General features: G+C 41.9%; 1 protein-coding gene across 2 annotated transcripts in view; it reads left to right on the forward strand.

Annotated features, from left to right (window-relative positions):
* Positions 1-13622, forward strand: part of MARCHF8 (membrane associated ring-CH-type finger 8) — an 88130-nt gene that overhangs the window by 65918 nt on the left and 8590 nt on the right. The window contains exons 4-6 of one of the 2 annotated variants that reach the window (XM_059477332.1): positions 7604-7683; positions 7993-8838; positions 10762-10942. In XM_059477332.1, the coding sequence (XP_059333315.1) occupies positions 7604-7683; positions 7993-8838; positions 10762-10942 (1107 nt within the window). The remainder of the gene's footprint in view (positions 1-7603; positions 7684-7992; positions 8839-10761; positions 10943-13622) is intronic. The other variant, XM_059477333.1, reaches the window with a different exon arrangement.

The raw sequence follows: 13622 nt of genomic DNA on the forward strand, positions 1-13622 counted from the left end.
AATTACATGCTGCATTTCCAGATGTGTTGAAGTGCGTGTGAGTGTGTACAGAAATAATGGTCATGCTTTCTGCATGACTGTTTCAGCCATTGTTTTTCCACCCAAATCTAGCTTACAGCACAGGAACATAGCAAATCTGCCACAGATTCTTGGCACTGGCACTTGAATCAAAGCCTTACTGGTGCTGATATGTCATTATGAACCCGCTGTGATTATTACTGTGTATCTTTCCACTGCTCTCAGTTGCACAGTGCAATTTGAGTGGAAAGGATTGAGTCAGAACTCAGCCTTCAGCCAAGAGAGGATGCTGTGTTACTTATTGTGACCAAGGAAAGCAATGCCCATGGGCTTAAAGTGATCAGGGAGGGAGGCAGACAGATGGTGCTACTGCAAATGTGATCAGCTGGTAGAGGTAGCAGGACCTCTCTGAATGTAGACCCCCAGTGTCAGGGCCAGGTGGAGCTGTCCCCTGGGAGAAAGGGGCAAAAAGGGCACTTCTCCAAGAGGCAGATGCTAAGAGAGGCAGAGGAGATGCTAGTACATGTGGCCAAGCCAAGAAAAAGCAATCATCTGAATACTTGACTGGGGATGGAGGCCAGAAAGAGCAGAAAAAGGAGCAGGGAATAAGATGTAGGAGGATCTTCATATGGTGTCATTAGGCTGTGTGCAGTATGTTGCACACTGGGGGATGTGGCATTCCTCCAGGCCCTTCTTTGCTTTTTTGGTATATATAGTTCAAACACTCCTTTTAAGTCTGCTACACACGAAACATTTAATTTTTTGAAATCTTTTATATTTGTTTTTAAAATGAAAAAAAAAAACATTGAAGGCAGATTTAATTGATTTAGTCATGACACTTGAACACAGCCCATTTTCCCCAACTTGCCCTGTTCAGACACATAAACAGCACTGATGCTGATTGAAACAACCCCAGTTGGCACAAGGGAATACAGCTCAGATCCACATCTCAGCTGTTTACCCTATGCCAGCATTTTTTCCAAGCAGCCACTGATTGCTGCAAAGTGCCTTCATCATTCAAGCCCCACAGAGAAATAATTAAGCTTTATAGAAGTTTCGTCCTCTAAATATAAAAGAAATTGACCCTAACACACAGCTAGTCACTGGGAGCAGCTAAAAGTGGGATTTTCACAGTAATGGTAATTCATGCCCTCAGTTCATAGATAAAGGAATTGTGCTTACAAGCAGATGAAATGAGGTCACTTACAAAGCTGGTCTCTAAATAGTTATTCTCAAATTAGTGGTATTGTTTACCTTTAAAGTATCTGATAAATCCTGAAACTGATGATGTGATGTCTGGAAATACCTTCAGGTCATCTGTGTGCTGTTCTTGTCATCTGATTGCTTTGGAAGGTTGATTCTAATGTAAAGGGGAAGCATTTTGTGGTCTTATTTTCACAGCCCTCCAAGGGACTATGAAACTTCCAAACTTTGAAAATGCTAATACTGGGAACACAGCAAAGGAATCAAAAGTGAACTCCTTAAAAAATGTAAATTCTTTGCCTTTTCTGAAGGCCTGTGTAGTTTTATCTTTTGAACAGAAGCATGCTGTAAAGTATTAGATTATTCTTAGGCTGAATAGCAGCCAGTGCAGACACAAAGTGGTAGCCTAAGCTTGCTATGAAATTTAAAATCCATTTAGGCTGTTCATCAGCTTGGAACAGATTGAGGAAAGCATATGAATACACACGTCCACTGTTGCCTGAAGCTTTAATGCATTCAGTGAGCATTTGTCTGTAGAAAGTAGTCCAGGTTTTTGAGTTGCAAAACTTAACTATCCTGCAGTCTGTCAGATGACCAAGGCTTACTGAAAAAACTGTTCCTCAGAGGTGTTCTGTTCAGGTACGTGAGCCTGGGGGTAGGGAAATACAAGTTTCCTAAAAAAACTCTTCTACTGAGTTACTGGGGAAGGAAGAGACATGAAAAAACCTATAGCATGAAGATTAAAGTATACTTTTTCCCCAGGTACAAGAGCAAGTAATCTCATGCTGGAGCACAGTGCAGTCATGTTTGTAAGGAATGTGAGAGTCTCCCTGTGCTGTGATAAATTCCCTCTCCTGGGGCTGGATTCTTACATATAGGTATGAGGGCACCCCATTCAGGAGGAACCTGCAGGGGTTTCCTTTCTTTTTTTTGTTCTCTCAGTCCAATGAAGGTATTTTGAGGAAGATTTTTAAAGACAAAAAGCCATAAGTAATTTTTTCTTCTCCCTGCAGAACCTGTGTAGTTGTTACTGGGTTTAGTCAACATTAATCCTGTGGTATAGGCAGGTTGTATAATTCTTGGGGAGACTTTGAAGGGATAGATAACCTCCTTTCTCTAGTATCTTTAGCTCTGGAATCTCTAGAGAAAAGGTCCTGACACAAACCTCCTTTAGATTTCTTTGGAAATAATAAGGGGAAGCTGACTTTAGCTTTGCTTCTCGTTGCTAGACATAGTTTTAATTATAGTCATATCCATTATATAAAGTATGGAAGAAAGTTCTTCCAGCAGCTGACTGCTGGTTCCTATCAAATTGTTGCCAAAATTGCATGGTGGAGTTGATCATCCTGAAATTTTCAGATGCCTCTTTCCCATATCTCCTCTGCAGTTTTTTAACCACTCTCCATTTTAATAATTTATCTTAACCCTCTCTAAAGACACTTGATTTTAATATGCACTGGAAGTCAATATGGCGTGAATCTGGTAGGGAGAACTTACTGGAGAAGATCAGAAGTTGCTGATGGTTGATCCTGCCATATTGGTACAAAAGCTTTCAAAACCAGCCTGTGTCAGCAGGGCTGTCTGCCCATGACATCCCCCAGTCTGTCCATGGTGGCCTGTTCTGCCTATCTCAGGTGTCAGCTTTGTCCACTTTGGTCTCCTTGCACTGCTGGAGGCCTCCTTTGGCATCTGCTCCACAGATGAGCTTCAGAGACTGTGGAACTGCTGTGCACTCTAGCAAGAGCCACACATGGAACACAGGACTTGCTGAAAGCACTCGAGAGCACATAAAATAAAGGCCAGCCCATAATCAAAATGCCAGTTGTGGAGTGTTTCGCTCCTTGCTCTATTGCTAAATTTGTATTTGCCTGAAGCTCCTTGTTCAGAAGTTCCTCCCAATAAAAGACTTAAAATTGAGCTTCTTTTCACTCTTTTTCTGCACAAAGAGAGTTGTGTTCTGTTATTAAATGTGCATAGTTCTTTGTATATTAGTTCTAGATCCTTAGCTGAAACCTCTAGTTGTTTTTGTAGCATGAGTAGTAGGGTCACAGTATTATTCCTAATCCTGTGGCACCTACAAAAGACAAAGTTTGTATGTGTGGGGGAAAGCCTTTGTTTGCTTGCTTTAGACTTCCAATCATTAAAAAATTCTACAGGAGTTGTTTCTAATTTTTTACTTTCAATGAATAATTGAATAACGTTTTTAGGATGTGACAGGCCCTGTTCTTTAAAATGAAATTTAATTGCTATTACTGAAGTGCAGCCTAGAGTGGGACAACAGCAACTATACCCAGAAGTGTCATCTCAGATAAGCAGGTTATCTTGAAATATACCCGAGCCATTGGCACGTTCACTATGGCTCACTTCAAAGATGCCTTTATTTTCTTAGGCAGGGTGGGGGTTTTGGGTTTTGGTGTGCAGCATGTAATCAAAAGTATGTAGTAAGAAAAGGCTGAGTTCTCTTACCAACAGATAACACTGTTCATGTGGAGGCAGAATGAGAACATCTATGTGTACATATGCATGGACACCTGCATATAAGCATATTAAAAAATGTATATGCTCCTGAGGGCAACCCTTCAGAGAACGGTAGGAATCCCAGGAATTGTTACCTTCAAAATTGCTGTGAGTGTTGGAGTGCCAGTTCAGAAGGCCGTGCTGTGACCTCAGTGAATTGCATTAGATAGGAATGTCAATATACACAATTAACTAACTATTGACCTTTAGTACTGAGCTATTTTAAGCAACCAGTCAGGCTGTACAGAGTAACTCACAAGCACATGGCTCCAAGGCTTGTCACTGGAGGTGGTGTTCCTCCATGCGAAGGGCATGACAGTCCACAGAGTTTCAGCAAGTGATTATGGGGTTAGAAGGGTCAAATTCAGGCTGTCAAGGTGTAGGCTACATGTCACATATCAACATGGCAGAAACCTTTGGTGAGAAGGAGTGCTCTAAAACCAACTGCTGCTATTGCCATTATAAATATCCAGTTTGGCCAAAGGTGCTGCTACCTGGGAGGCTGCAGCTGAGGCAGTAAGGGTGATGTGTACCAGAAGCTACAGAGTGGAGAAGGCTTTGACTGGTTATTTTCCCAGCCCCTTCAGAGCTGAGCTGTGTGTGGGAACAGCATCAGAGCTCCAAGATAGCTGGACCTGCCTGTTTCATTCACCCATCACCGCCTCTTCTTTGCCGGGTTCTGTCCCAAGGCTGCCTGTGTTTCTTCTTTTCTGTGGCATCTCTGCTGAGAGCTGCTGTGTCTGAGTCAGTAGAGCCAGGTGAGCTGGAAGGACTGGCCAGCAGCAGTGATGTGTAACCCTGCTTCTAGATGCAGCAGAACTTGGTACTTGGGCAGAAGCTTGCATTTTGCTGTGCTCTTGTCAGGGAGTTGTGCTTCCCTGTCAGAGACTCAGTCCTGTCACTGACTGGCGTTCCTAGGGAAGTGACTGGCATTAAAGCAGTGGTTTGTTTTACCTCACCTCACTATCCTACTCTGAGTTGCGGTGCAGCTGTGTGAAGTTTCATCAGCAAAAAGCATGGAATGAAAGGAGAACAGACTGGGTGACTGGAGGCTCATTGAACCATGGCTTTTGGTGGTAGCCACTGCTCGTTTGAACCAAGGGTAGGGCATAACTTCCTCCAGTGATTTGTTGTTCCTTTTTGTGGTGCCTATCCAAGTGTGTTAACTTCTGTTCATAGTTTGATTGCACTTTCATTAAGTATGAAAATAGAGAAAAATATCTTTTGTTCTGAAGCAGAAAAATGGGGGGAAAGGAAATGTGCCTCAGATACTGAGTTTCTGTAAGCCACTCTGAACAGTACTGTTATCTAGAAACAGAATACTAAGCTTGAAATGCAAATGAAATTTCATAATTTCTTTTTTGTCCCAGCCTTTTGATTTCCCAAGTGGCAAGACTTTTAACACTCTTGGAAGCAGACAATTGGATCAAGAAACCAGTAACATGGTTTTGGAAGGGAAATTTTGGATCATTGATTCTATTCATCTTCTATTAGACTGTCACATCATACATTCTGCTATCCTTTTTTAGAACAGTTCATTGCTAAACTGAAGCAGCTGAGAGATTGGATTCATTCTTCGCAGGTTACCTTCTGTGATTTGCTCCTAACATAAAACCTGACACAGATTTATTAATTGATCCATGACTTCACTTCCAACAATATATAGCTGTGTCTCCAGGGCAGAATGCAACGTGCTGTTTTACTGGTTTAATATTTTGTTTTTAGAAGATTGCTCAATACATCTTTTAAACTATTTCATTTTTTTAATTTTAATTATTTGCAGAGTGAAACAGTTTATCAGTAAATTAGTGTCAGATCTTTCATTAAATTGTCAGACTTTGAGTTAAAAAAAAGTTACTGCACAAGCCCTTATACAAGATAGAATATGAAGTCAGGTGTACCTGCTTTTAGGAGAGGTTAATCATCAAAGAGAGAACAAATTTCCAACAAGTACCTGAATTCACATCACTGCATGATCAGAATCCTTAGCATGTGCAAGTGGTGTAAAATGTAAAGAACTGTAGTTTCCCTGGATAAAGCCAGTAATTGATCTTGGTCTGTAATTTGTTTTGTCACAGTCATTACATAGCTCAGTTTGCTTTCTGGGCCAAGGTTATTCTGCTGGGTTTTATTCTATACATGTACCCAGCTTTGGGTAAGATGGCAGATAAGTTACAGTGTCTTACTAAGGGTTAAGAGGTGTGTGTCAGTCTTGGCTGTCTTGCTTTTGGTTCCTGCAGATCCTGCTGTAAGTGGATACCTGTTTTTTCAGTGTCTGTGCACCTGAGGTGTCCTAATGTGAGGGCAGACACATTGCTGTCTATAGTGCTGTTGACTAGAGAAACAAGACCTTAAAAGATGAGTTCTGTGACAAGGAAGGTGATTGTTTCATCTGTATTTATAAAGTAGCATGTGTATGTATCTTCTCTCTCAAAGAAATAGAGTATTGCATGTGACAAGGAACCTTGGTTTGGTATGACAGTATAAAAGCCTGTGACAGCCTTGTTTAAATATACAATAAGGGCTTTTAATAAATAAGTATAGAATTGACAAGTCCCAAGACAGATGCAGTGTGTGTTGCAGCATGATCAAAGCAGTGATAACTGCTGGTGTCTGAAGCTGAAGCACAGGGCTGGGCACAGCATGCTTCTGTGGTAGCACACCTTTTATCACCTGAGGCCTCCCTGGTCTGGCTGTCTGCAGCTGCCTGACCCAGGTCTCTGCTGGCAGTGCTGCTTTCTGTGCAGCCCAGTATGGAGATGACATTTCTGTTGTTCTGCTGACTGCATTGTTCTTTCCTGGGTTTCAGGCTTTGCTGTGCAGATAAAAAGAGCTGTAAAGCTTTGTTTGAATTTTGAAGTGCAAACAGTGTTTTGCAGCAGTGGGTGAGCAGTGCAGCCTGTCCAGCAGCTGTGGAACATGGGAGACCCAGGTTTAAAGATTCTGTGTAATGAGGTTATTAATGCAGGACTCCTCCCCACAGATATCTCCAGGAGGAGTTGAGAAGTTTGTCAAAGTGACGTGCAGGATACAGCAGTAGAAAAGGTCTTTAATAACCGCCAGAGGAGTGACAGCTGAGACAATGCTTAGCACACTGAGTTCAGATTTGTCTATTAAGTGTTAAATGTGCCAAGAGCTTCACTTTATGTTTTTGAGTTAGTTCAGCTAATTCTTAATTCTTCAGTTATTCTATTTCTCACTGTCTCTTGTTGCAACTTACAAATATGACTGCTTCCATACCTCCTGTCCAGTATGGATCTTCCAGGATGGAAGATCCTGTTCAAGTAAGAGCAGGACAAAAGGCCTCATAAAGTACACCAAATACTTCAGGGAATGGTGTGGGTTGGCAGATGGTGCTCATGTGCATATGCTAGTAAGGAATATAAGCCCTCAAGTTGTGTTTGAGTTACTGAGTTACTGCTGGTTCTGTTTTGTGAAGAAAACCCCAAGCCTCTAATCTCTTGCCATCATTGTTAGAGGAAGGATTAGCTATTACATGGCAGCTAAATTCCAGCTAGTTTATACACACACTTCCATCTAATTATTCTAATTACTGTAGCATTGCTCATTTCCTGAGCTATTGTTCTGTGCAATGTTTGACAGCTGGCAGGTTCCACTCCAGAGATATCTGCATTTGACCTTGGAGTAAAACATTTCTGTTCTAATCACTACTTCTCCAGGGATGGGACTCGGTGACCTTTCTCGCATTTAACAGTAAAGTCACTTTCTTACAACTAGCCCTTGAGTATCTGCTGTAGAGTGATATCTGACTCCATACGCTGTGTTTCACCCTGAAGGTAATTGCTCTGCATACTGACTTCTGACTTGAGGGTGTTTTTGTTTGTTTGTTTTAATTTCACTGCAGGCTGGAAGTCCAACCTCTGTCTCTGCCCCTCATAGCTTCTCTCGGACTTCTGTCACACCATCCACCCAGGACATCTGCAGGTAACGTGTGCCATTTGTGTGGCTGCAGGGAGGTTCAGACAAGGTTCAAATTAAGGAAAAACAAAACTGAAAAAGCATGTTTGTGGGGAAGTAAGCAATGTGGGATTCCCACTTGAAGCATCCCATTTGTTTGACTCGACTGCTGTCTAACACTGCTTTGTTAAATCCTACTGACTGTTTGGCCCTGCTATGTTCACCATTCACACACTAGCTGTAATTCTCATTTCTTCACTTTTAATTATACATGTTCTCCTTTTTAATTGCTTTTTTTTTGCTTTCTGTGCTTTTATTCCACTATTCTGCATGCAGTTCCAGTGCAGTGTTTTCTGAGTGTTGTCATCACAGTCCAGTGCAGTCTGCTGTTGTCTTGAAAAATCCGCACTGCCAGAGCCCTCTGACACAAGGGGTCACTGTGACAGTAATCTGTCAGGACGTGGTACATGCAGCAAAGAGAAACTCCCGTGGGCAGGATCGGGGCCAGGCACTCAGGTCTGCTAAGAATGTAAAGCCCACCCGCACCCTGAAATTCTCCAAGTCCCTCAATGACGTGGACCAGAAGGCGCAGAGCACCAGCGAGTGCTTTGATTATGTGGAGCGGACACGCTCAGAAGGCAAACTGACCCTGAACCAAGAGCAGTGTTTAAGGATTAACAAATTTCATCTTAAAGAGAGGAAACCGCTGAATCTCAGGCCTCTTTCCGTTAGCAATTCTAAGCACTCCTATATCCCTTCCCTTTCCAACTACTCAAGTGCATCGGGAGGAGCAGAGAACCACAGCGCTGTGCATATCCCCCTGCTGGAGGACAAGGTGGACCATGACTCCTCAAGGAGCAAAAAACTGTTGCGTTACCTTTTTTCCTTCTCCCACACCTCCAGCATCAGCAGCCTGCATAAATTTCATGAACTGGAGAGCTATTCCAGTCACTTCCAAGCTGACAAATCCTCCAGCATGCTGGTGGAAAGCACAGACTTCTGCTCTGATGATATGGGAGATGATGACGTCTTTGAGGACAGCACCTCAGTGAAACTCAAACCAAAAGAGCAGCGGGCACCGCTCTGTTCAGTTGAGAAGGACAGTGACCTTGACTGCCCTTCCCCTCTCTCAGAAAAGTTACCCCCTCTGTCCCCTGTGTCCACATCGGGGGATACCTGCAGGTTGGTTTACCAGAGAACCACCTACCTTTTTAACCCTCCCATGTGCAGTGGAGACTGTTCTGCTTTCCCCTGCTTTTGTGCTGTTTCTGTCTCTTCTTTTACCCTGTCACCTTGCTAATCCAGTATGTGTGATTTGAAGCATGCAGCCTTCTCTCTGCAGTCCTGCACCCCTCTGATGCACTTAACAAAGCTACTAAGCACAATAACATCCTTTGGAGTCAAATAAATTCTCCTAAAATTTATTTCAGGTTTGGGGTTCTGAGATATTTTATCAGTGCCCAAACTGGCAATACTATGAGAGACACAGCTACGCATCATAAAGGTCAAGCTGAACGTGTTTTAGCTTTTAATGAGCAATGTGTTGGCCTGACAGCACTGCTAGTTTGGTCAGAGGGGCGGAATCAGGAGGAAAACAGACTGCTTGAAAATTGCTTGTGACATCAGATCAATATAGCTTTAGATTTATTTTCCCCCTCAGTTTGTATCCCACCACACTTTTTTATTTGTTACAGGCTTCCTGGTTTTCTTGGTCAAAGGGTATCTGAGCGCTGGCTCTTAGTGATAGGCCTGTGTGATGTCCATAGAGTGAGATTCAAAAATTATGGGTGTCATTATTCCAGCTGCAGAGGATTAATCATGTGCACAGGTATCAGGAACAAGATCTGGACTGTCTTCATGGTGACTTGGCTGCTGGTCTGCCCTCTCCCACATCAAAATTGTGTTTGAGGAGCAAGAATCATCAAGTTCAGGAGCAAATGTCTAATCCCTCTACCTAGCATTTTATTATCCTAGTCTTTCTCCTCCCTAACAGCACTTCCTAAAGCTGCCTTTGTTATTACTTTCCAATATTATTTGATTTCCCCCCTCATTACCACCATATCTAGTTCTGTACTGGTTTACCATCAAGATGCTGTTGTAATCCACCCACGCCTTCATTTCCACTTGCCAGCCATCAGCAAGGTCCCAAGAGGCAAGATGCTACACATCAGTATGAGATTTCAGCAATAGACAGGGATGGCAGCAGGCCAGAATTTACTTCACATATGCTTAGTAACTTGTATTCATTCCCTGTGCTCCTCACCAAACCCCTTTCAATTCATGACCTCTGCCCCATGGTTAGAAGGACTTCACAATGCTTGATGCTACCCAGGGGTTGTGTATAAATTGAATCTGGAAATCAAATGTCAGCAGCTGGTAGTAACTCTTTATCAGATGTCTTTGCTGTTTGCACAGTTAGGCTGTGAGAAAAATAGGGAATTTTGCTGATGCTGATGCTTCCTTAGAAAGTCTTGCTAAATCAGATTTGGAGAAGCAAAGCCATTTAGAGTAAGTGTGTTTTGGGGTTCAGATTCAGTTCTGTAGTTTTGAATTGTGAATCTGTCTCTTAGGAATTTGCATTGGAATTAATCACTTGTGTAAAATCCAGGCTGTCTAAATTAGTTGTTCATGATCCTGGGGTGGACTGTTTCACCACTGGTATTGGAATTTTGTTTTATCTTCTATTTCAGACCATAGTACATGAGTAGCTGTACCTCTCTGTGCATATTTTTTCTTGGGAAGTGCTGTCTGATCTGTTTAAATGCTATTTGCAGTTAAGTGCTATTGGTCTGGGTGAAATGTTGTCATTTCTTGCTCTGTTTTTTCTTTCAGGTACTGCATTTCTGTCAGGCTCTACGTGTGTGCATCATCTGTGAGAAAGCAGCTGTTTAGTCATCTGTGTCTGTGCTTAATTATTTTGTGCCTGTGTATGTGCTTGTGCAGCAATTGAGTTGTTTAGTTTTAGCTCCTTTGTGGAACACATTCCTTTAATTTATGTCTCGGGATCCCCAGTGAACATCCATGTGTGATCACAGATATTACATGGCTCTTCCACATCCTTTCTGCTTCCTCTTCTCCTAATGAGCAGCTTTCCTTCTGATCCAGGATCTGTCACTGTGAAGGAGATGATGAGAGCCCTTTGATTACCCCCTGCCACTGTACGGGCAGTCTCCACTTTGTGCACCAGGCCTGCCTGCAGCAGTGGATCAAGAGCTCGGACACGCGGTGCTGTGAGCTGTGCAAGTATGAGTTCATCATGGAGACAAAGCTGAAGCCTTTGAGGAAGGTAGGCACAGCACCCACTTCCCCGAGAACATGCTTTATCCACTCTGGAACAGGCTGTGCCCACGAGCCTGCAGCACCCACCATGTCTTTGTGAATGGTTTTGTAAGTAAGTCTGGTCAGTTTTGTATAGGTACAAAAGGATTTGAATTAACACTCACCCTGGCAAATTCAACATCACAGGGATCCAGCTCTGATAACAGCTCTTACAGCCCAGCAGCTTTCTGTCTGTATATGTGTGTGTGTGTGTGTATATATATATATATATATATATATATATATATATATATATATATATATGCAACAATCTGATTTTTTTCTTTAGATTTTAGAGCACAAAATTCTACAGTCAGCAGGTTTTTTTTTTTAATGGAGCACTTTCTATTACTGTTAGCTGCTTTAGTTTGTGGCTCTAAGATCCACATGGCTTTTAAGTTCACTTCAAAAGATGAGGGTTTCACATTAAATTTACTTTCAATCACACTTCTTGGATGTAATTTAGTTAAAATGTAGCTTTCCTTTTCTTTTTAAAGGATCAAGCTTAGTGCGGATAATACATTGGCAGTAGAAGGTGATTCCCTGTTAGATGTGTTTTCATTTTTACCTTTTCTTAGGCTGTGAAGGACTAGAACCTGTATTTTTGTTTAATAGATAAGTATCTATTAAGCAAAATCTGGTGATTTAATGTATAGGTGCTTCTATCCTCAGTTTGTTCTCCCACATCCTCTGAGCTTCCAATGTCATTTGTCCTGACATCAGGATTTTGAGATGGAAGTCACTGATATTCTTAGCACAGACAAATCTTGCCATGTCTACCAAAGTGGAAGAGGTTAATAATGATAACCTCAGTCTGGAACTAGAATAAATGAGAAACATTAAATTCAGTTATGATGAGCCTAAATCATGTAGGGTGAGAAGTTTGGACTGCAGCTATCCAAAAACTATTATGAGAACTTGTCCAAATCCTAGAAGCGTCTTCTAACAGAAAATAGAGCAGATTTCAAACACTTCTTATTTTTTTAGAGACGTGTACTGTCTGCAAAGTGTAGAGCTTAGCATGTCCAGTGGATGGGATGTCCTTTGCTTATGACTGTGGTGGATCATTGCCTACTAAAAATGCGGATTTTGGCTTCGTAGCCCCTTGGCACAGAGTGTAGTTGTTTCTGAGCTGCAGAATTGGTCATCATAAGGTCTGTTGTCTGCACAGCCAATACCCTGCACAACCCAACCATAGGACAGGAAAGAAATTATTCCAGAGAATCCAAAGAAGAGTTGCTATAGTTGTCAGTTGACTGCTGGTTTTTTTCTGTGCTCCCTCTGCCTGAAGTGGGTGGTGAACATTTTCTGAATATTTGTGCCCTGTGGAAAAAAAAAGATGTTGTGCACCTTCAAAAATGAGTCACTCAACATCATTAGTTATATCTGAACAGGTCATCTGTGGGAAGCAGACAAGTTGCCAGAAGGCAGGAATAGAGCCATAAATAGAAGGATTTTGCCTCTCAAATACATATAGAGTCCTTTTAGGGGTTCAGCTGCAACAAAGAGATAAGATGCCTCTGTATCTTCAACTCAGCCCTTATGGTAGCCTTTCAGTCAGGAGAAAACAGCCTGGAACTGTAAGCATGATCAGGATGGAACAAATAATAGGGCTTCTCTTTGTCTATAGGGTAGGAATGGAATTAAACTTCCTTGGCATCTTAAGGTTGTATTGCAGCATTGGGCTGTTCAAACACTAAGTTACTAAGGGAAGACAGTGAGAACAAAATGTGTCATGGCTCAAATGAAGATGAGGGCAGACAAAAGAGAGATGCCTAATTTGAAAATTTCGATGAAAAAAAAAGACATTAAATTTTCCCCTGGGCTTTTTTTTTTTCTTGTTTGTTTTAACAACACTTGAAAAGTCCAGAACTGCTGACTATTTTAAGTGGGAACTGGCACATGCTGTGTCATCAGAATAATGCAGCGGGGACCTACAGATTTGAGTTTCCTCTCTGGGCTAGTGTGCAATTTGCAGAATATTTTCTGTTTTGCTTTGCAGTCATCTCTCTTGAAGCAGTGAGGTGGTGCAAGCTGGTTTTGAGATTGTGGAGCCAGCAGTTCACAGGAGGTATTGTCCAGCAGAGGAGCCCAAGCTGTGGAACAGAAAGGAGAACTGTAAATTAGTCAAAGCACAGGTCCTCCTAGCTCTGTAAAAGCATTTGCAAATAGATTTAACATGGTTGCTTTTTGGCAAAATAATTTGATTAATTTGTACTTCTATCAAAGGCAACACCTTTTTATAGAAGCAAAAGCAATTTTCTATTTAAAATACAACATGCAAAGGGAATGTTTTGTCCAATCTTTTTCTAAAATGACTGGAAAATATAGCTTTCTAGTACAACAACTCTAGCATGTAATTCCTGGAAGTACTCAATTATTTTGCCGTGATGAGGTTGGATGCCCACATAACTGGAAATGTGGCTTGGGCTGGACAGAGAGATGTGTCTATTGGCAGCACAGAGATGATCACAAAGTCTCTGTCTCATGTTTCAACCATTCTCATTTTTGTGGCAATGGAAGCAATAATTCAACATAATGGATGATTTCAATCATACCATTCAGTTCATCCTGACCCCCTTCCACATTATGCTTCCTTTTTGAAGTCCTCTTTTTCTACAAATTATTCTACAAGACATCAGATGCAC

This window comes from Ammospiza nelsoni, chromosome 8, assembly GCF_027579445.1.
Source record: "Ammospiza nelsoni isolate bAmmNel1 chromosome 8, bAmmNel1.pri, whole genome shotgun sequence".
Lineage (NCBI taxonomy): Eukaryota > Metazoa > Chordata > Aves > Passeriformes > Passerellidae > Ammospiza > Ammospiza nelsoni.